Raw genomic sequence first — 20,336 nt, forward strand, 5'->3', positions numbered from 1 at the left:
ATCTTTCTTTATAGTATCGCTTGGTGACCCATACGTATCGGATTGGTGAGTATTTTTCTTCTCGTATCTCCTGGTATTTGCAGCAGGAATTCTGTGGTCGGTCTTCGTGTTATGTTCACACCATCAACTTACTGTGCCAGTCTTCCCAACAGTGTAAAAAGAGAGTGCTCTACCGGTGTAAACACATTATGCGCGAAGCGCCGCCACCACTTATTTTGTTTACCAGAAAAAGGCCCGCGCTGGTGTTTTTTGGTAAAGGGTGGGGGCGGAAGGCCGCCGGGGGTGGTGTTTTGCCTAAAAACCGCTTGGGTGGCGGCCAGAAACTAGAGGAAGAGGGGCGCCATACTTTAAATGCGCCTCCCGGCGGTCAAAAACCGAAAAATCGCAGCCCCCCCGGCGGCCAAAAATCGAAAACTAGGGGGGAAGGCCGCCGCCCCTTCCCAAGGCTGCCGCCCCTTCCCCCCTCCAACGCGGGCGTGACCACGAAATATCGGTTTCAAGTTTCAACTGAAGAAAATCAGTCTGGACTGAGATATGATCCCACAAAGTTGACATGCAGTTTTAGAAGCAAGTAATGCTTTAATTGGGTTATTCATTAACATAGGTTAAAAGCAAAATTACGCAGTTCATCATTTAAACCCGTACACTTCGTCCAATAACATATCTTAAATTTCTTATGTTATTTTTATGTTAACTTAGGTTTCTTATGTTATTCTTATGTTATCTTAGGTGTCTTATGGTTTTGTTATGTTATCTTATGTTATCTTTGGAGTCTTAGTTTTCTCAGGTTTCTTAGGTTTCCCATGTTTCTTAGGTTTCTTAGGTTTCTTAGGTTTCTTAGATTTCTTAGGTTTCTTAGGTTATTTTTTAATGTTATCCTTGGTTATCTTAAGTTTCTCAGGTTTCTTAGGTTTCTTACGTTTTTTAGGTTTCTTAGGTTCTTAGGTTGCTCAAATGTTATCTTAGGTTTTTTAGGTTTCTTAAGTTTCTTAGGTTTCTTAGGTTTCCTTAGGTTTCTTAGGTTTCTCAGGTTATTCTTATGTTATTTTGGGTTATCTTAGGTTTCTTAGGTTATTCTTCGGTTATCCTAGGTTTTTTAGGTTATTCTTATGTTATCTTAAGTTTCTTAGCTTTCTTAGGCTTCTCAGGTTTCTTGGGCTACTCTTGGTTTATATCTTAAATTTCTTTTGTTATTTTTATGTTAACTTGTGTTCTTTATCGACAACAGCCAGTATTCATAACAACATGCCTGCGCTGATTTACACTAATAAAAATGATCGAATTTAAACATTAAAAAAGCATCCAAATCGTTATAGTCACTCGTGGCCTTCGGACGTGCAGGCAGTGTACCAAAAACAGCTGCAGCATTTCCACGGATTACAGCTAAACTAAATCGTTGTCTTAAAAAGGCGGTAGATTTGTTAGGCGATTAGGTTACTTGGGTTTTTTAGGTTTCTTAGGTTTCATAGGTTTCTTAGGTTTCTTAGGTTTCTTAGGTTTTTAAAGTTTCTAAGGTATCTTAGGCTTCTTTAGTTTCTTAGGTTTCTAGGTTTCTTAGTTTTCTTAGGTTATTCTTATGTTATTTTGGGTTATCTTAGGTTTCTTAGGTTATTTGCAGGTTTCTTAGGTTTCTTAGGTTTCTTAGGTTTCTTAGGTTTCTTAGGTTTCTTAGGTTTCTTAGGTTTCTTAGGTTTCTTAGGTTTCTTAGGTTTCTTAGATTTCTTAGATTTCTTAGGTTTCTTAGGTTTCTTAGGTTTCTTAGGTTTCTTAGGTTTCTTAGGTTTCTTAGGTTTCTTAGGTTTCTTAGGTTATTCTTATGTTATCTTAAGTTTCTTAGCTTTCTTAGGCTTCTCAGGTTTCTTGGGCTACTCTTGGTTTATATCTTAAATTTCTTATGTTATTTTTATGTTAACTTGTGTTCTTTATCGACAACAGCCAGTATTCATAACAACATGCCTGCGCTGATTTACACTAATAAAAATGATCGAATGTAAACATTAAAAAAGCATCCAAAATCATTATAGCCACTCGTAGCCTTCGGACGTGCAGGCAGTGTACTAAAAACAGCTGCAGCATTTCCACGGATTACAGCTAAACTAAATCGTTGTCTTAAAAAGGCGGTAGATCTAGGTTCGCCGGTAACTTCACGGATTTTTCTGCCGACGAAACGGATCAGCTCGGCAAAAGGCATTCCGAAAGTCCCGAACGTCTCGACTGCCAGCGGCTAAAACAGATATCCCATTTCTTCGATAAAATCGTATGTCCGACGCTTGCTTGCTTCGGCCAGTTGTGCTACACTTCCCGCTTTCTTCGAGCTGGCATGCACATGAGACACCGCCACAGTATCCCAGCAAGTCGCGTCCCACACAAGCGCTTTACCATCCCGCACAGGAATCAAGGTCATGCCGTCTGGCCGCTTGTTATTGCGTGCAGACAATCCGACCGGTTCGCTTTGGCAAGGATAACCCGCAATCTCCAAGCCCCGTTTAACTTCGTTGTTCAGTTCGACATGCCGCGACCATCTACCTTTGCTGCCTGAACAGGACAGTCCATGGTGACCGTTAATTTCCACATGACTCCCACAATTCACGCAGTCGTGTTCCTCTACAACAGGAAGCCCAAAGCGTAGAGCGACGCCCACTCTAACTTCCTCGTCTCGCAGGAATGTACGCAGATTAGGTGCTGGGAGGGCATTTAACCAAGCGCCAGAGTCGCGGTGCAGGGCAGCCAGTAATACGGCCTTTTCCGTTTTATTCGTGGCAGCTAATCTCAACGAGGATACGACACGGTCTATCGGTGGTCGATCCCATGTTTACTGGAACTTTCTGTTCTCTTCGGCTGGGGGCTCGCAAAGGGTGTACTTCGTCCACTGCTGTACTACAGGATCCAGGAGCGCCGCCGTCGCGGGCTGGTAGATTTCCGAGACTGACGCAATCACCGAATACGCCGATGCCAAAAAGGCAGGAAATACAAGCGATTCAGTGGTTCGCAGCCCCAGCCCACCATCCCTAACTGGCAACGTAATCTGGCTCCACTGCAGATCATTTCGTAGGTTATTATAGGTTTCTCATTTTTCTTAAGTTATTTTAGGTTTCTTAGGTTTCTTAGGTTATTCTTATGCTATTTTGGGTTTTCTTAGGTTTCTTAATTTATTTTCAGGTTATCTTAGGTTTCTTAGGTTATTCTTCGGTTATCTCAGGTTTCTTATGTTATTCTTATGTTATCCTAGGTTTCTTAGATTATTCTTATGTTATCTTAGGTTATCTTACGTTTCTTAGCTTTCTTAGGCTTCTCAGGTTTCTTGGGCTATTCTTGGGTTATATCTTAAATTTCTTATGTTATTTTTATGTTAACTTATTTTTCTTATGTTATTCTTATGTTATCTTAGATGTCTTATGGTTTTGTAATTTTATCTTATGTTATCTTTGGTGTCTTAGTTTTCTTAGGTTTCTTAGGTTTCTTAGGTTTCTTAGGTTTCTTAGGTTTCTTAGGTTTCTCAGGTTTCTCAGGTATCTTAGGTATCTTAGGTTTCTTAGGTTATTCTTCGGTTATCTTAGGTTTTTTAGGTTTCTTAGGTTATTCTTATGTTGTCTTAGGTTATCTTAAGTTTCTTAGGTTTCTTTGGTTATCTTAGGTTTTTTTAGGTTATTCTTAGGTTTCTTACGTTATTCTTTGGGTTTTTAGGTTTTCTTAGGTTTTTTGGATTTCTTAGGTTTCTTATGTTTTCTTAGGGTTTCTTCGTTTTTCTTAGATTTTCTTATGTTATTCTTGGTATTGGTTGGTTATTTTAGGTTATTTGGCTTTCTTAATTTTTCTATGGGTCTCTTAAGTTTTCTAAGACTTTTTGAATTATGTTAGAATTTGTTGGGTTTTCTTAAGATTTTTTGTTTTTTAAATCCAAGGACGGTGGGGTTCATTCGATGGCCTGTAGTTTCTTAGATATCTTCGAACCATTGTTTGAGTTTCTTCTGAATGTCTCACTGTCTGTCTGTGTTAAATTGCTAATTTTTGATAATGATTGTCTTTCTTAGTTCTGTTCATTTTTTACTCATTCCAGGACTGGATGTCAATCAAAGGTCATTTTTTTAGATTTTTCTGGATTTAAATTACTATGTCAAAGTTACATCGGAATTAAGGCTTTCTGCACAAATTAAGTTTAACTGAGGGTTTGCCGAAATGAACTGTGGCCGAAGTGATCGGCGGCCGAAGTGAACGGCGGCCGAAATGAACGCGGATGAAATGAAAACGGCCGAAGTGATCGGTAGCCTTTTATAGTTTATACAGGCACAAAATAACAAGCAGCAAATATTGAATCTCATTCTCAGAGTATAAATGCCAGAAACTTTTCAAAGGGGAATGAGGCAACGTACGAAAACCGCTTAGCACTTCAGGCTGACGTGGGCAGTCCTGCGTCCACCTTCGGCTGGCTGACACTGCGGTGACGGCACAACAGCAAAGATGACGACCAATCAGAAGGAAATCATGTAACGTAGATCACGAGTTCACACCTGTTTCGCCGACTCACTACTGATAATCACCTTGATTTTAACATTTAAAAATAAACAGCGATTGTCAAATTTTATACTCGAAAAATCTGTTTGCCCCCCTGTTAAATTTTCGGCTTTTCGGAAACGAATTTGGCCCTTCAAACTTTGACCCCCCTTTTCGCCAGATTTTGACGCCCCCTGCCTCACTGGTTCTGCTGCTACCCGCACGATATTGCCCAAACTGTATCTTTACTTTTTAATGATGGTGCACCTTCGAACATCTGGAGTCCTGAACGTTGTCGGTTAAGCATTTGTCATCCAAAAACGCTATGCATTTTTGCTGTCCTTATTGCAGATTTAAAACTTTCTTTCAGGAACTGGTTACTGACTGCTCTGATTGGCCAATGTTTGCGAATAGGCAGTAAGGTTCATGATTCACCGCGGCTGGCGATTGGTTCGGTTCGACTCGAGTGGTGACGGCTGGATCGGTGTTGACCGTACAATCGCCTTTCCCTGCTGCGGCTGAAATAGCAACAAACATTTCAAACGTGTTGATTCCTTTTCGGTGTTTTCGAATTTTTTCCTACACGAAAATTTATTTTTTCATTGATATACTATGTACGGACTCGGTTCTGTAGAAAAACTACTTGAAATGCTGTAATCGTATCATTTTGCATTTGAATTTATTGTACTGGGTGGTTATTGGTGCTTGCACTGCAGAGGTAAGCAAGAAGTGAAATAACAGGTGGCGAATCTACGGCAGTGCATTCCAGTGTATCACGTCTGCTGTAATGCCGTTTGAGTGTGCAGCGTCGTAGTCGGTGGTCGTACCCAGCCATAAAATCCTCCACGTATCGGATTACATGGTACCGCTCGTGTACACAACGTCTACAAAAATTTCATACGTGAGTGTCCGTGAAAAGTGTAGCCAGTACTCTGCATGTAAAAAGAGCGAGAAACGAAGATTCAGTTCCAAGTGAAAGAGAGAGAGATGTTTGAATATGTGCTGACGCCGCGAGCATTTTCGCCATACTAGCTTGGGTGGCCACCACTAACTGCTCAGACCGTTTTTCTCCCCAGCGTACGTTTTCTACTGTTGTTGTCCGCTGTTAAAAAGATTTTATCCGGTTTGACTGTTGTGCGTTTGTGCGTAGCGGTGATGCGAGATCAATTGACGAACACTTCCTGGTCGTTCAAGGTTCTTCAATGAACGTTGTTGTTGTTTGCTGGTTTGTAGACTGTGCCGTTACATCCGCAAGAGAGAGCAAAATACTATCCCTTTCCCGGCTTTCCGTAATCTGATTTATCCCCGTGTTGTGGCGGCGTCATGGCCACCCTGTCGGAGGATAATCTGGCCATGAAATATCTGGCGGTGGAGAATAAGAACTTCGCCAATGATCCCGCCACGCAGACAGAATGGGCCGCCAAGAAGCTGGTCTGGGTCCCCCACGAAAAGGAAGGCTTCGTGGCAGCCAGTATAAAAGCTGAATTGAAGGATGATAAATACGAGGTGGTCCTGGAGGAGTCGGGTAAGAAGACCGTGGTGAATAAGGCCGACGTCCAGAAGATGAATCCTCCCAAGTTCAATAAAGTGGAGGATATGGCGGAACTTACCTGCTTGAACGAAGCCAGTGTGTTGTTCAATCTCAAAGACCGTTATTATTCGGGACTGATATATGTAAGTGTATTGTTCGATGTCCATGGGACTTTTGAATTTTCCAGTAACAATTTTAATATGTATACCTGTATGATCTGCTGAACGTTTAGAATTTGTCTGATCCTAATTTCTACGTTGACTGTAAGACTTTGATTGTTAATACAGATAATGGTAAATATGAACTGCCATACGCATTGTGAATTATGAATTAATTATGACAAGTAATAATACCTCAGTTAAAAAAAAATTAGACTGACAAATAGAAATTCAAAGTAATTTTCTTCCTGCCTAAAACTGTTAATGCCCGCACTTATGTATATTAAAATTTGGCGCCCGCACTTAGCGTGTTCGGACTTCGGACTGGGGATGTTTGGCAGCAGTCAGTTGTTTTTATTTTGATTGTTAAAAAATTCCCAGTTGTTAAATTTTTGGGAATCAAAATTAACTAAGACAGTTAATTTTGATTCCCAAAAAAAACTGTCTTGAATGCCGATTGCTTCAGAAATCGTTCTAATTGTTTTGAGCTGTGATCTGAGCAGTGCGATGTGAAATGCAAATAGTCATTTCGCTTTCATCGGATATGAAACCAAAGGTAGAAGTATAGAGTTGGGCTGAAGAATCAATGCGAAGAAAAACCTGTTATGATTTTTAAAATTGCCCATCGCTCGTGAGTATAGTTCTTTGAACTTCCTTCCTATTGATGCTCTTGAATTTACTAGTGCGGAGAGAAGCTAAAGGATCGTTAAAGAAAACTTTCGGTTTTATATCGTATGCGTTATAATTTTTATGGGTATATTTGGCGCGCAGAAAATCTAATTGTAAGTTGGCATTTGCCGGATTTCATATGCTGCGTGCATAATAGACTTCGTCTCTTTGGTTTCCGTTACGAGCGTTTGTTTGTTGTTAGTTAAACAAAATTGAATTGCTTGACTTCACAAGAGATCGATATGGTGTGTGACCGACTTATCCGAATGACAAGTCCACCTCTTTTTGGGGAAAAATCTCCAAGTTGCCGTTTATGGCGAATAATCATCGCACACAGGATGGGAATGTGACTCATGCGTTCGAGTAGCGTTTTATCTCTTCTCATCAAACGATGACGTTGTTTGTTGTTTGACAAAATAAGTACTATTTTGTATCGTTAGGAGAAAAATGTTATAATTCATCGTTGCAGTTTAACCAGGGATTATTCAATCGCAGTAATATGTTTATAATACAGCAGGATCGCATATGTTTAGCTAACTAACTGCCACGCTCTTTGTGAAGGTGACTTGGGGTCATTGGGTTGTCAGCGCACCGGCAGCACAAACTGAGCCGGAAAACGTCTGCTGGAAAATTAGATCAGTTATTTTTGATCAGAGAGCCGCAGTTGCAAAAATGGAATATATATATATTTGATAAGAAACCGTGTCAGGTTGTTTTTTATTTGCAGAAGCAATTGCTTCTCTCTGTAAAAATATTTTTGTAGCAGTTATCCTCACCATCGAAGTTCAGTTAATCTTTTGTTGGTTAGCATGTCCGTTATTTATTAGAACATCAGAGCTATAGTTATGTTTTATCATGTTTACGGTTTCTGCTTTATTTTATGAACTTGTAAAATTGTCTATTGCTGTTTTTCTTCGGTCGAGCGATTGTCTTGTCGTAGCGTTTCAATGGGTTCATGTCATATATCACTAATCACTGGAAGATACATATTTGCATACTTAAGTGGCTACCAAAAAGAGAATGAGGCCACGCTTCTGTCATTGGTGGCGGTGATGCTCTTTTCACACAAGTATACAGAGTACTTGCACGTTTCGGTGCTGATGTTTTTTGGGGGGTGTGTGTAGGAATGTAAAAAGAACGGCAAAAGAATGTAGCAATGTGGGCTTGATGCTGTACTGTGGCATAATTTTTTCGTTATTGACGCAAGTAATTTGTTTACATTATTATGCGCAATGAAAAAAATTAAACGCTTCACAAACAAATACAAATAACTGGATTCTAAGGAAATATCTGTTGCTTGTTGCTCGTTCTTTTCGTGTTTGGTTTCATAAAAGCATAAAAATAAAACTAAGAATTCAGATTTTGGAAATGGAAAATGAAGGAAACTGAAAAAGCTGAAAAATATTTGCGTGATGTTGCTGTATATCAAATAATTTATGGAATCAAACGCATTCAAGCCATCGCATTTAGGTATACTCTGAAGTTCTTAAGGAGTTACGATTATGCTCTTTGTTATTGTTTGTATAACATGTGTTTGATTCAAATTGATTATTTATACAGGAATTCGTTCTTACTTTTATATTCTTTAGACATACTCCGGCCTCTTTTGCGTCGTGGTCAATCCGTACAAAAAACTGCCAATCTACACGGAACGTGTGATTGAGATGTACAAGGGGAAGAAGCGACATGAAATGCCACCTCATGTCTTCGCCATTACGGATACCGCATACCGATCGATGCTGCAAGGTGGGTTTCGCTCGTCTGCTAGGCCTGAGTGGTTGATTCACAATGGAGATGAAATGACTCGTTCATAGCCATCTGGCTCATATTCAATAACTGACACTTGTGCTCAACCTTTGAACCGCCGCTCCACCGAGAATAATGGCGGAAAGTGTATCTTCCGCGAAGTTTTTGATAGACGGCAAGTAAATAGTCGTTTTTGGTGATTGCGGCTTGTGGAATGCAAACGCGACAGCGGGATTCGTAAAGTTTAAATCGTTAGAAGCCGGGGACACTTTCTCGTGGCCGATAGGACATGCTGTGTGAAAAAATAAACTGTCTGTTGAAGCAGTGCGAAGATTTTCCCTGATATAGCCGCTGTGTGGATTTTCGTTGTTGAAATTTTTAGTTGAGTTGACACTTATCGTACCGAAAGGATGTTTGACTTAGTTTCCGTGTTGAGACCATTTGGTTGATCCTTGTTGGTACAGGGCTAAGTTTTCTCATATTAGAGCCAAATTCGGCGTAATTTAGCTCAAAAGAACTAAAAAATTAGCGATAAATTTGTAGATCACGGTAACCCTTTAATCGTTTGAGCAATAAGTTGCCTTTATTTTCCATAAAATTTAGACTAACTTGTAAGTAGTTTGAGAACTATTCTAAAATGAGTTTTATGTGATTTTTGTGTGATTTGACTATCAGGACTGTCAGCCATTGTTGTATTACAGAAATGAGCATATCTCCAGCGATTTTGTTGGGCATTATTGTAGTTGCTATATTATTATCATCGTATTTTGTTTACTTGCAATATCGAATTAATAATGTACGAGTACTATCGATAGACCTTGATCGCATAAAAGATCAGTTTTGCAAGAAGCGCAGTCACATTCCTGTAGGTACGGCGTTAAATAATTTGCGCTCAGCCGGCATTTTTATTTGGCACGTAAGCTGTTTAGTCGTGAGAATGCTGTTAACTATCTCCAGTACGCGGAGACCTGTCATGGACATAATTTTCGGGTTGTTAAGCTCGTCGGCAGTGAACTAGATAACTTGAAATGATATAAGAGCAATAAAGCTTTACGGTATGAGAAAGTCAAGAGTGTATGGAATCTTTGTGAAGTTCTTTATGATGGTATCAGTAATCTGAGTTAAAAGAACATTTTTTAACAGTATTAACTATTTTGATCGATATGGAAAATCGCCCGGACATAAAATTTTATATTAGTTTAAATAATTATTTTCAGTTTCAGTAGAGTGTGAACACTTGTTTATATTTGTCGTATTTGTCTCGCCGGAAAACTACAACAACGCTTTCCACATTTTCTGTATACTTGCATCTGTCCCTTATTCGGGCAGCGCTGCGAAATCGTCAATCTTACCACATGATCAGCTGTTTAAAGTATGTCAAGAATACTCCGAATCGATTATATTCGTAACACGGATCGATTTCCGTTTAGCGCGTTTGTGGATTAGAAAAATCTTCAATGTTTTTCTTACGGACCCATTCCCCGGCCTGTGCCAGTAAAAAAGTAGGCCGGGCTGGTTCTGGAGCGCTCCGCGCGGTGGTGGTCGTTGCTCCCGCAGCTGACTTGTGAGTCAGAATGCGACACCGCGGCAGCCCCGGAAGTGTGACAGCTTTTGTTTACGAGGCCAATTTTTTGGTGTATTGATAAATTGGGTTGGGTAATGTGATGTGTATCGTGCCGTACACTCTTATTATTCTTCACTTATCCAGAATCATTGCGACACTGCAACCGGGGCCTGCATTGCGCGAAGGGAGGAATAGGTCATTACCGCATTTGAAAGAGTTATTTTGTGCGGACATCATAAAATGCAGCTGACGGGCATTCATCCTGTTTAGGGATAAATGTAGCGTCATAATAAACGACATCTGCGAGAAAAAACGTTCACATCCAAGATGTAAAACTTCATTTGTTTCAAGTAATTTATCTTGTTCAAATGGAGTGAAATAGTTTATAGAAAACGCTTTCTCGCGATTTTTTTGCAGTCTTGCGATAAATGTTATCAAATCCAGGCACTCTAACTTCACCGCCCCTGTTAGTACATATTCTGTCTTTCTTCTCTGAAGATCTATCCATTCGAGTACGAGTATAACTAAAGTACTGATCGCATTTATTACACTTTTTTTAATACTCGTAATAAAGCACGGTCGATAGCTTGGAAGTTTGGGTTATGACGCGATGTGCCTGTTCGGGATATTACTTGCTTTAATTTTATTATATTATTTGTTTGCTACCGTTGTAAAAATAAGTATATTTTATTTTCAGATCGGGAAGACCAGTCCATTTTGTGCACGTAAGTTCACTGCATAGTTTATTTTTTTCTCTGCCGACGTGAATCGTTTAAATTTCAAATTTGTCATTACGAATACGTGCATATCGCAGATCTCTTCCATCTGGTTACACTTGTTCTAAATATGGACATTGTTTCGTATTGCTTTAAGAGATTCAAATTTGGGATTCAAATTTGGAGATTCAAATTCAAATTTGGATTCAAATTTGCAGCTGATTTTTTGTAGGGGAGAATCTGGAGCCGGAAAAACCGAAAACACGAAGAAAGTCATACAGTATTTGGCCTGCGTGGCCGCTTCCAAACAGAAAAGTTCATCTGCCTCAAATTCTTCGCTACACGCGGTACGTTTCGGTTTCCTTTTTGGGAATTTGGTCTTTTATCTGTTTCATCCTGATTTTGTATTGATTTCAATATTTGTTGGCCAATCTGCCTGATTGCCTGATTTTTTTCATTTTCTATGTTTTCTGCCCATTTTTCAGCATGTCACCTCGACCCTTTCTTCCAATGTTGTGAGTAGCCTCCCTGCACGCTTAATATTGTTGATTTTAATTTTCCATATTGAAGCCATGTTTTGTTGCATGTTAATTGCTGATTAATGTTTGCTTACAGGGCGAGCTTGAGCAGCAGTTGCTGCAGGCCAATCCTATTTTGGAGGCGTTTGGTAACGCCAAGACAGTCAAGAACGACAACTCATCTCGATTTGTATGACTCGATTGTCTTATGGTGTGCCGGTTTGATCGCTTAAGTGAGGATTGCGTGTTTTTTTCTCTGCAGGGTAAATTCATCAGAATTAATTTTGATATCAGCGGCTACATCTCGGGTGCTAATATTGAGACTTACCTGCTGGAAAAATCCCGTGCTATTCGGCAGGCTAAGGATGAGCGTACATTCCATATTTTTTACCAGTTTCTCCTCGGGTCCAGCAAAGCTCAGCGCGGTAAATACGCTAAAACAATTTGCAACTAGAGTAGGTTTTATACAAAAGAACTTGTTGTTTTATGAATTAGATTTAAATCTAATTAATAAGCGTTAAACTTCTTAATTAATTTAAATCTAGTTCATAAAACAACAAATTCTTTTGTTGTTATTCATAAAACAACTTAACGACGTAAACACATTTCCAGCGTTAGACTGGAAATGTGTTTACGCCTAAATTTACTTTATAATTTGAATGCCTGTAAAATTGTAGGAAATCTGTAAACTGGAGTGGTGTTGTAAGTGCATATCTGTTTCTAGATGAGTTTTTGCTGGAAGATTTCAAAAACTACCGGTTCCTGTCCAACGGGAATCTGCCGGTTCCCGGTGTGGACGATAATTTGGAATTCCAGAACACTGTGAAGGCCATGCAGATCATGGGCATGAACCAGGAAGATGTCTCTTCCGTGCTCAAAATTGTGTCGGCCGTGCTGCAATTTGGCAATCTACACTTCAAGCAGGAGAAGAATTCAGATCAAGCAATCCTTCCAGATGATACCGGTAAAAAATTGGCTTTCATTATCTACTATCTGAACGGCTTTTACTGAACGGCCGATAATTTTGTCTAGACTTATTTCATATTCCTTCACAACTTTGATTTATGGATCCACTAATATGAAGCAACCCTGATCAAACATAATTTGTTTTCTATTTTTGCCTGTAATTGGTTTACGTAGGTTTTCTATTGAGTAGATGTTCGGGTTCATAAAAACACTGATGTCATTAATCATAGTTAGAGGTTAATTATATGCGCGCAACATCAGTTTGTCTTGCCTGCAGTGATGCAAAAGATCAGCCACATGCTAGGAACGAACGTTATCGAACTGACCCGCGCCATTCTCAAGCCCAAGATTAAAGTCGGTCGGGATTTTGTGACGAAAGCCCAGACAAAAGAGCAAGCGGAGTTCTCCACCGAAGCCATCGCTAAAGCCTGCTATGAGCGCATGTTTAAATGGCTGGTGATGCGCATCAACAAATCGCTGGATCGCACTAAACGCCAAGGCACATCCTTCATTGGTATTCTGGATATTGCGGGCTTCGAGATTTTCGAGGTAAGTCAAGGGAGGAAACCATCGTCGGCTATTTTATAACTGAATTGCGCATTTGTTGATTGTGTGCGGTACAATTGTAGGTTAACTCGTTTGAGCAGTTGTGCATAAATTACACGAATGAGAAACTGCAGCAGCTGTTCAACCATACCATGTTCGTACTGGAGCAAGAAGAATACCAGAAAGAGAACATCAAGTGGACGTTCATTGATTTCGGTTTGGATCTGCAGCCGACCATTGACTTAATTGAGAAGCCAACAGGAATATTCAGTCTACTGGACGATGAATGTATGCTTCCAAAGACCACCGACAAATCCTTTGTGGAGAAACTGTCCACAGAGCCTTTCACTCGTGATCACCCCAAATTCAGTCGCACGGATTTCCGTTCCGTAGCGCATTTCAGCATTGTCCACTACGCTGGCCGCGTGGATTACTCCGCGGACATGTGGCTGATGAAGAATATGGATCCGTTGAATGAAAACATTGTGCAGTTACTGCAGAGTTCACAGGATCCCTTTGTGGCGTCCATCTGGAAGGATGCGGATATTGTGGGAATGGGTGCGGCCGTGGGTATGGAAACGCAGTTTGGCGCACGTACCCGCAAGGGCATGTTCCGCACTGTCGGGCAGACGTACAAAGAACAGCTGGCCAAGTTGATGAACACCCTACGTGAGACCAATCCCAACTTTGTCCGCTGTATCTTGCCCAATTTGGAGAAACGACACGGAAAGATTGATGCCATTCTGGTGCTGGATCAGCTGCGGTGTAATGGTGTTTTGGAGGGGATCAGAATCTGTCGGCAGGGCTTTCCCAATCGGATTCCTTTCCAGGAATTCCGACAGCGCTATGAGCTGCTCACCCCCAACATCATCCCCAAGGGATTCATGGATGGACGCCGGGCGGTGGAGATGATGATCAATGCGCTGGAGCTGAAGGATACGCTATATCGGATCGGGCGGAGTAAGATCTTCTTCCGGGGCGGCGTACTGGCGCATTTGGAAGAGGAGCGCGATGCCAAGCTTTCCCAGTTGATTACCCATATCCAGGCGTTTTGCCGTGGGTTCTTGTCACGGAAGAATTATCAGAAGCGGCTGCAGCAGCTGAATGCCATACGGGTTATTCAGCGTAACTGTGCGGCATATTTGAAGTTACGCAACTGGGAATGGTGGCGGTTGTTTACCAAGGTTAAGCCGCTACTGCAGGTATGGATTTTCGCTGTTTCTCTGAATTGATTTGCATTGAATCGAGTTTATTTGGTAAACTAAAATGATGATGTTCGAGGGCGTTTTATGTCCACTTTGATTTTATGGGGTGTAGATTCCTTACAGTTGTTCTTCTGCAGTGTGCTAGCTTCGCTGAGTTCGCACCCGTGTCTTTTTCCATTTGAAGTTTGACATTGCTTATCATTGTTGGAATATTTTTTGTATGGTAAAAATAAGATTGTTTTTGTATATGTTTACCAAATTGAAATTTGATTGTTCACTTGTACGTGCAGAAGGATTTTTTATTTTGGGCAACAAAGCTTCGAAAATTGTGTTTCAGGTTACGAATGCCGAAGAGAAAGTCCATGTTAAGGAAGAGGAATTGAAGGCAACGAAAGAAAAGCTTGATCGACTGTCCCTAGATATTGTTGATTTCGAAAAACGCTGCGAGCAACTGCAAGAAGAAAAGGCCGTCCTTAGCGAACAGCTGCAGTCGGAAACCGAAGCCTGTGCGGAAGCAGAAGAGATGCGCGCCCGCACCCAGACACGCCTACAGGAGCTGGAGGAAGTGCTGCATGATACCGAGAGCCGGTTGGAAGAGGAAGAAAACCGGACCAATGGTCTCACCCAGGAGAAGAAGAAGATGCAGGAGACCATCCGTGATTTGGAAGAGGAGCTGGAGGAGGAGCAGAATGCCAAGCAGAAGCTTCTCCTGGAGAAATCCCACATGGAATCACTCAAGAAGAAGATGGATGATGATTTGGCCGGCAGTCAGAGTATGCTCGATCGGCTGCAAAGAGAGAAGAAGGCGCTGGAAGATCGCATTGCTGAGCTAACGCAGCAGCTGGCCGAGGAGGTCGAAAAAGGTGACTGTTTTCTTCGATTTTTTTGGGCGCTGGTTGTGTTATTCATTTCTCGTTTCGAGTGTAACTTTTTAGGTGTGCACTAATTTGCTTGGTTAGCGTCTTATTTATCTTTTCATGAAGAGTATTTTCTTGCTTTTGTGTTTTAGGCAAAGTGTTACTCAAGCAGAAACAGAAACTGGAAAGCACTGTAGCGGAAATGGAAGAGCGCCTTCAGCGAGAAACTGCAGCACGGCAAGAACTTGACCGTCTCCGACGGAAAGCCGACGCCGAAGTGGGTGACCTGCGCGAACACCTGACCGAAAAACGCAACCAGTTGGACGAAATCCAGATTGCTCTGGCCCGCAAGGAAGAAGAACTGGCCCAGTCCATGACGAAGGTGGACGAGGAAGCGGCCACACGGTTAGCCGCGCAGAAACAGCTACGCGAAATTCAGAATCAGCTCACGGAAACCCTGGAAGACCTGGAAACGGAGAAGGATGCTCGCAACAAGGCAGAGCGCCAAAAACGAGATCTCAGTGAAGAGCTGGAAGCCCTGAAGATGGAACTGATGGAATCGGTGGATGTGGGTACGTCTCAGGGAGATCTTCTGAAGAAGCGCGAGGAGGAAGTAAAGTTGATTAAGAAGAATGCCGACGAAGAGGCCAAGGTTCATGAAGCCACACTAATGGAAGTACGGCATCGGTATAATAGTCAGCTTGAACAACTGACGGAGCAGTTGGAAGCGGCGAAACGCGCCAAAGCCTCAGTGGAAAAAGACAAAAACCGTCTGGAAGCAGATGCCGTTGATATGGCAAATGAGATCAAGACATTAACCACTCAGAAAACTGAGTCCGAGAAACGCCGCAAACAAACGGAAGCCCAGGCCCAAGAGTGGTCGTTGAAGTTTGCCGAAATGGAAAAACAGCGTGCCGATGTGGTGGAAAAGAGCGCTCGCTTGGCCTTGGAACTCGATACAGCAAATTCACAGATTGCGGAGATTGATAAACGGGCAACCAAGGTTATGAAGAATGAGGAGAATCTGGCGGTACAGATTGTGGAACTGCAGCGCCGATTAGAGGAAGAAAGCAATCAGAAGCTGGCCTACTACGCCAGAGTTCGTGCTTTAGAACCGGAAATCGATACATTTAAGGTAAATCGCTTTTTCAGATTTGATTTTGTTTCCTTATGTTTTTGTTCCTTTTCATTTGGACTGGTTTTTAATTTTCGTCAGCCGAGACAAATTGTTAAACGAATTAGGTTAAATGTGCACCATTGATTTCAAAAACAGTTTCTTTTCCGCACATGTATGTTAAGACAAGTTTGGCATATAGTTTCTCTTTGGAGTCTACTACCTGCTAGCCGCGATAATTCTTGTTTTGGCAAATTTTTTCAATTCTGTTTGCTTTGATTTGATTTTACTTTCTCCCACTTCTGCATATTCACGATAAAACAGAGACTTTATCAAAAACAGGAGCTGCTGGAAGAAGAAGAGAACGCCAAAAAAAACCTGGAGCGCCTGGTCGAGGATGAGAAGCGTAAAAATACTGAATTACGCCGGAAACTCGACGACGACACGCAGGTCCGCGAATCCGTGGAAACCATGCGCAAGTCGATGCAAAAAGAAATGGACGAGCTGCACCATCGTCTCCAGGATGTGGAATCCGCCCGTGAAAAGGCCGAGAAAGGTCAGCGCAACGCTCAAACCGAACTGGAGGATGCCCAGCACGAGCTGGAGAATTTCCGTGCCACGTTCAGCAATATTGACCGGAAGCAGCGCAAATTTGACCAGATGATCGCCGAAGAAAAAGCCCGCACAGAGAAACTCATCCAAGAAAAGGACAATGTGGAGCGGGATGTGCGCGAGAAGGAAACTCGCCTCCTGTCGCTGCAGCGGGAGTTTGACGATATCCGCGACAAACTGGACGAAAGTGAACGTATTCGTAAACAGCAGCAAGGAGAGCTGGAATCGCTGATGGATAGTAAGGATATGACAGGAAAGAGTGTCATGGAGCTGGATCGGGCCAAACGTCAACTAGAGCAGCAGCTTGAAGAGCAGCGCCTACGTTTGGAAGAGCTGGAAGATGACTACACGATGGCGGAAGACGCTAAGCTGCGCGTGGAAGTTAATTTCCAAGCTGCTAAGGCGCAATACGAACGGGAACTGGTCATACGCGAAGAACAGGCCGAAGACAAACGGAAGGGCTTGGTTAAGCAGGTGCGCTTTGCAGAGAAACATAGGGTTGATATTATTGCCGATTGAGTTGGCTGCCTCGAGGCATCAGTTTTTTATTTTGACGGCACTACACAAACTGCAGTGATTACGCTCTTTTGATGTTCATTTAATTTTACCTTTTTGACTTGGCGTCAGGGATTTATTTGAAGTTTAAAAATTCCGTTCTCGTGGCCGCTACAGCCACAGATCAGCCAATGATTGCTATTTTAACAACAGGTACGCGACATGGAGCTGGAGCTGGAACAGGAGCGAAAAGAGCGTGCTAGTGCCTTGGCGGCCAAGAAGAAAGCCGAGACGGACATGAAGGATCTGGAGCAGCAGCTGGAGCTGGTCAGTCGTGTGCGTGATGATTCCGTCAAACATCTTAAAAAATTGCAGAACCAGATCAAGGACTACCAGAGAGAAATTGATGAATTCAAAGCACAAAAGGATCAGACGGGCGGCGTGTATAAAGACTTAGAAAAGCGGTATAAAGTGCTGGAAAACCAGTGTGCACAGTACCAAGAAGCAGCCATTGCCGCTGAGAAGGCACGCCGCGCCGCCGAATCCGAACGGGAGGACATGGAAGGGGAACTGCAAAGCATCATTACGATGCGGTAGGTGCATTACATAATATGATTAAGTGTTTAATGGGGAGATCTGCCTACTAAAATTTGCTTCGGTTGCTAGCTGTATTCTTGTTGCTGCTTGTTGTTATTGCTTAATGAACTGGCAAAACAGTTTATTTTCTGGTGGCGGCAGTCAGGTTTTCTGTATGACACATTTTCAGCGTTTAGTTGGAATTAATTTAACAATTAAGTGGAACTTTCTAGTTTCATATGTTCGGTTGCCAGTTCAGTTATTTGTTAAATTATGGCCACATATTGTTTCATTATGGCCACTAGAATGGTCACATATTGTTTCATTGACTTCGCGTGCTCAGTAGGTAGCTAAAGTTTTTGCGCTTTCAGGAATAATCTGACCGACGAGAAACGTCGGCTGGAAGGTCGTATTGCCCAGTTGGAAGAGGAACTGGAGGACAAGCAGACCGATAACGATATGATGATGGAGGCTCGCAACAAGCTTACCCAGGAGCGCGATAAAATCAATGCCGAGCTGGCTAATGAGCGACTGCGTATCCAGACACTGGAGTCCGAACGCTCAGCAGCGGAACGGGCTGCCCGCGAACTGCGTATCAAACTGGAAGAAGCGGAAGCACAAGGACGCGGCAAACTCCGAGCCCAGTTGGGGCAAATGGAACTGCAAATACAGAATCTGGAGTCGCAGCTGGAAGCCGAAACCCGGGAGAAACAGATCTTGTCCAAGAATGTTCGGAAGCAAGAAAAGCGCATGAGAGAACTCTCTTTGCAGGTAAGCAGTATATTGGTGCAAATATTTTTTAGTATGCAGTTTTGTATGTAACGCATTTTGCAGAGAAACTTTACATGTATTTTTTAGACTTTAAATCTGAATTTTGTGATTTGCTTGTGCTTTCCAGTTATGTTTTTCTTCTCTGAAGTCACCGGTTAGCATCGATACTGTTTTTACTTTTGTGGAATTTGAATTAGCCGTGCGAAATGTTATCGCTGTTACTGCTTCGGTCTTGGTGTAAATCAGTAATTTTGCATTTGATTGTAGGCCGAGGATGAGCGACGCAACGGTGACCAGCAGCGTGATTTGTGCGAAAAAACAAACCAAAGAGTCAAGGCTTTGAAGCAGCAGCTAGAGGACACTGAGGTTGAATATAATCGTGAACGGGAGAAACGTCGAAAGATCCAGAACGAATATGATGAGGCGCATGCCGATAAGGAGAAGCTGAGCAACGAGCTGAACGCCCTGAAACTCAAAATGAGGTACCTTTTAAATATTTTGAGAGACCATGTTTGCTAGTTTGGATAAGTGAAATTCTTAGTCAGAAATAGGTTGTTTTAGAACACATACGCATATTGATTAGTCTTGCATATTTGGCTTAAGTGTGTTTATTTGATGCAGTAAATTCCGTTATGCTACTGATAGTTTGTGTCATTACTGCTGTACATTCACGTTTGATATCGTTTCTTAACAGCGTTTACTTTGCAGACGTGGAACAGGTGTTTCTCTGGGCACACCGCGCAGCTACTCGATTAACAATGGCGCCGGCCGTTCCCAAGGCACACCGCATGGCGACGGGGAATCTGGATCGCTGAACCTGTCGGGTTCATCGTCGCTCGTCGATGATGAGTCCATCAATGGCGACGAGAAAGACTGAGGGGGAGATTTGATTACTGAAGGACCATTTTCTTGTAAATCAGCCGCCACATTTCTGATCGTTTTATTTTTTTAACAAGTGTTGGATGTGTTACAATAATATTATATTATGAGTCGTATGGTATTATTAAATTTGAGAAATCGTTTTCCCGTAGGATTTCGACAAGTGTGGACAGTGCTGGAACTGTGTCCCGTGATTGGATTGATGCCTACAGAATGCAGAAATGAAACTTATTAATGCTTTTCTCATTTCACTATGTCTTCGTTTGGTGTTTTGCCATTTTTTTATCAAAGGTTGGATTTTTTGCGCAGTGGGGAGGCGGATATTGGGCGGCGTTTGTTTAAAGCTTCCCTTATTGATTTCTTCATTGGGTGTGACCAAGTTGATGGATGCCTGTTGCACATTTCCAGCTGTAATTTCCTGTTTTTTAATATTGCTCCATTTTGTAACAGCTGTTGCGCTTAATTTCCTTTTCATTAAAATGTTTAGATTTTTTTAAGCGTTTGATTGAATTTAGCGGCTTGCGTCTGACAGTGAGCAGTTAAGCATGTTTTACGAATGAATTTTGTTTTGATATATACGAATATATATGGGATGCTTTGTATGTTGGCAGCTATTTTTCGGAGTGCCCAATAAGCAGTAACGTACTGACAGCATGTTGATTTGTTGTATTAAACGTTCAGTTCAAATTTTGTGTTTTCGGTCGTGAAAATTAACACAAAATTTTGGAAACAACAAAGTGTGTAGAAACAAATAACCAAGTACCAACACCTCAAAGTGCAGATTTTCTTAGCAAATAATTAACAAACTCACCAAAAATATCATCAAATAACGCGAAAGAATATCAAGTTTTAAGTACTGTAACACAACGGCGTTTCCGGCAACACAGTAGTGAGTCGGCGAAGTCCGCCGTAAACCGTAAAA

General features: G+C 41.9%; 1 protein-coding gene across 5 annotated transcripts; it reads left to right on the plus strand.

Moving 5' to 3' along the window:
- Positions 1-27: 27 nt before the first annotated feature.
- LOC129589122 (myosin heavy chain, non-muscle-like) lies at positions 28-20,101 on the plus strand. Of its 5 annotated transcripts, none has more exons than XM_055483665.1 (19): positions 28-45; positions 5,725-6,165; positions 8,439-8,595; positions 10,857-10,884; positions 11,108-11,222; positions 11,361-11,390; positions 11,491-11,583; positions 11,656-11,818; positions 12,118-12,357; positions 12,637-12,908; positions 12,989-14,107; positions 14,448-14,973; positions 15,120-16,102; positions 16,424-17,167; positions 17,402-17,781; positions 18,136-18,535; positions 18,803-19,017; positions 19,244-19,446; positions 19,567-20,101. In XM_055483665.1, the coding sequence occupies exons 2-18, from the start codon at positions 5,815-5,817 to the stop codon at positions 19,410-19,412; spliced, it is 5,985 nt and encodes a 1,994-aa protein (XP_055339640.1). In that variant the 5' UTR covers positions 28-45; positions 5,725-5,814; the 3' UTR covers positions 19,413-19,446; positions 19,567-20,101. The 5 variants fall into 5 exon arrangements, with proteins under 5 accessions (XP_055339640.1, XP_055339638.1, XP_055339639.1 ...); XM_055483663.1 differs by lacking the exon at positions 28-45 and adding an exon at positions 4,959-5,209; XM_055483664.1 differs by lacking the exon at positions 28-45 and adding an exon at positions 5,234-5,392.
- Positions 20,102-20,336: the final 235 nt, after the last annotated feature.

This window comes from Paramacrobiotus metropolitanus, unplaced genomic scaffold, assembly GCF_019649055.1.
Source record: "Paramacrobiotus metropolitanus isolate TYO unplaced genomic scaffold, Prichtersi_v1.0 Parri_scaffold0000033, whole genome shotgun sequence".
Lineage (NCBI taxonomy): Eukaryota > Metazoa > Tardigrada > Eutardigrada > Parachela > Macrobiotidae > Paramacrobiotus > Paramacrobiotus metropolitanus.

Bases quoted from the DNA above. Each gene is read 5' to 3' on its own strand.
- LOC129589122 (XM_055483665.1), top strand. From the start codon at position 5,815: ATGGCCACCCTGTCGGAGGATAATCTGGCCATGAAATATCTGGCGGTG. The intron at 11,584-11,655 runs GTATGACTCGAT...TTTTCTCTGCAG, and splicing joins ACGACAACTCATCTCGATTT to GGTAAATTCATCAGAATTAA. The intron at 12,909-12,988 runs GTAAGTCAAGGG...GTACAATTGTAG, and splicing joins CGGGCTTCGAGATTTTCGAG to GTTAACTCGTTTGAGCAGTT.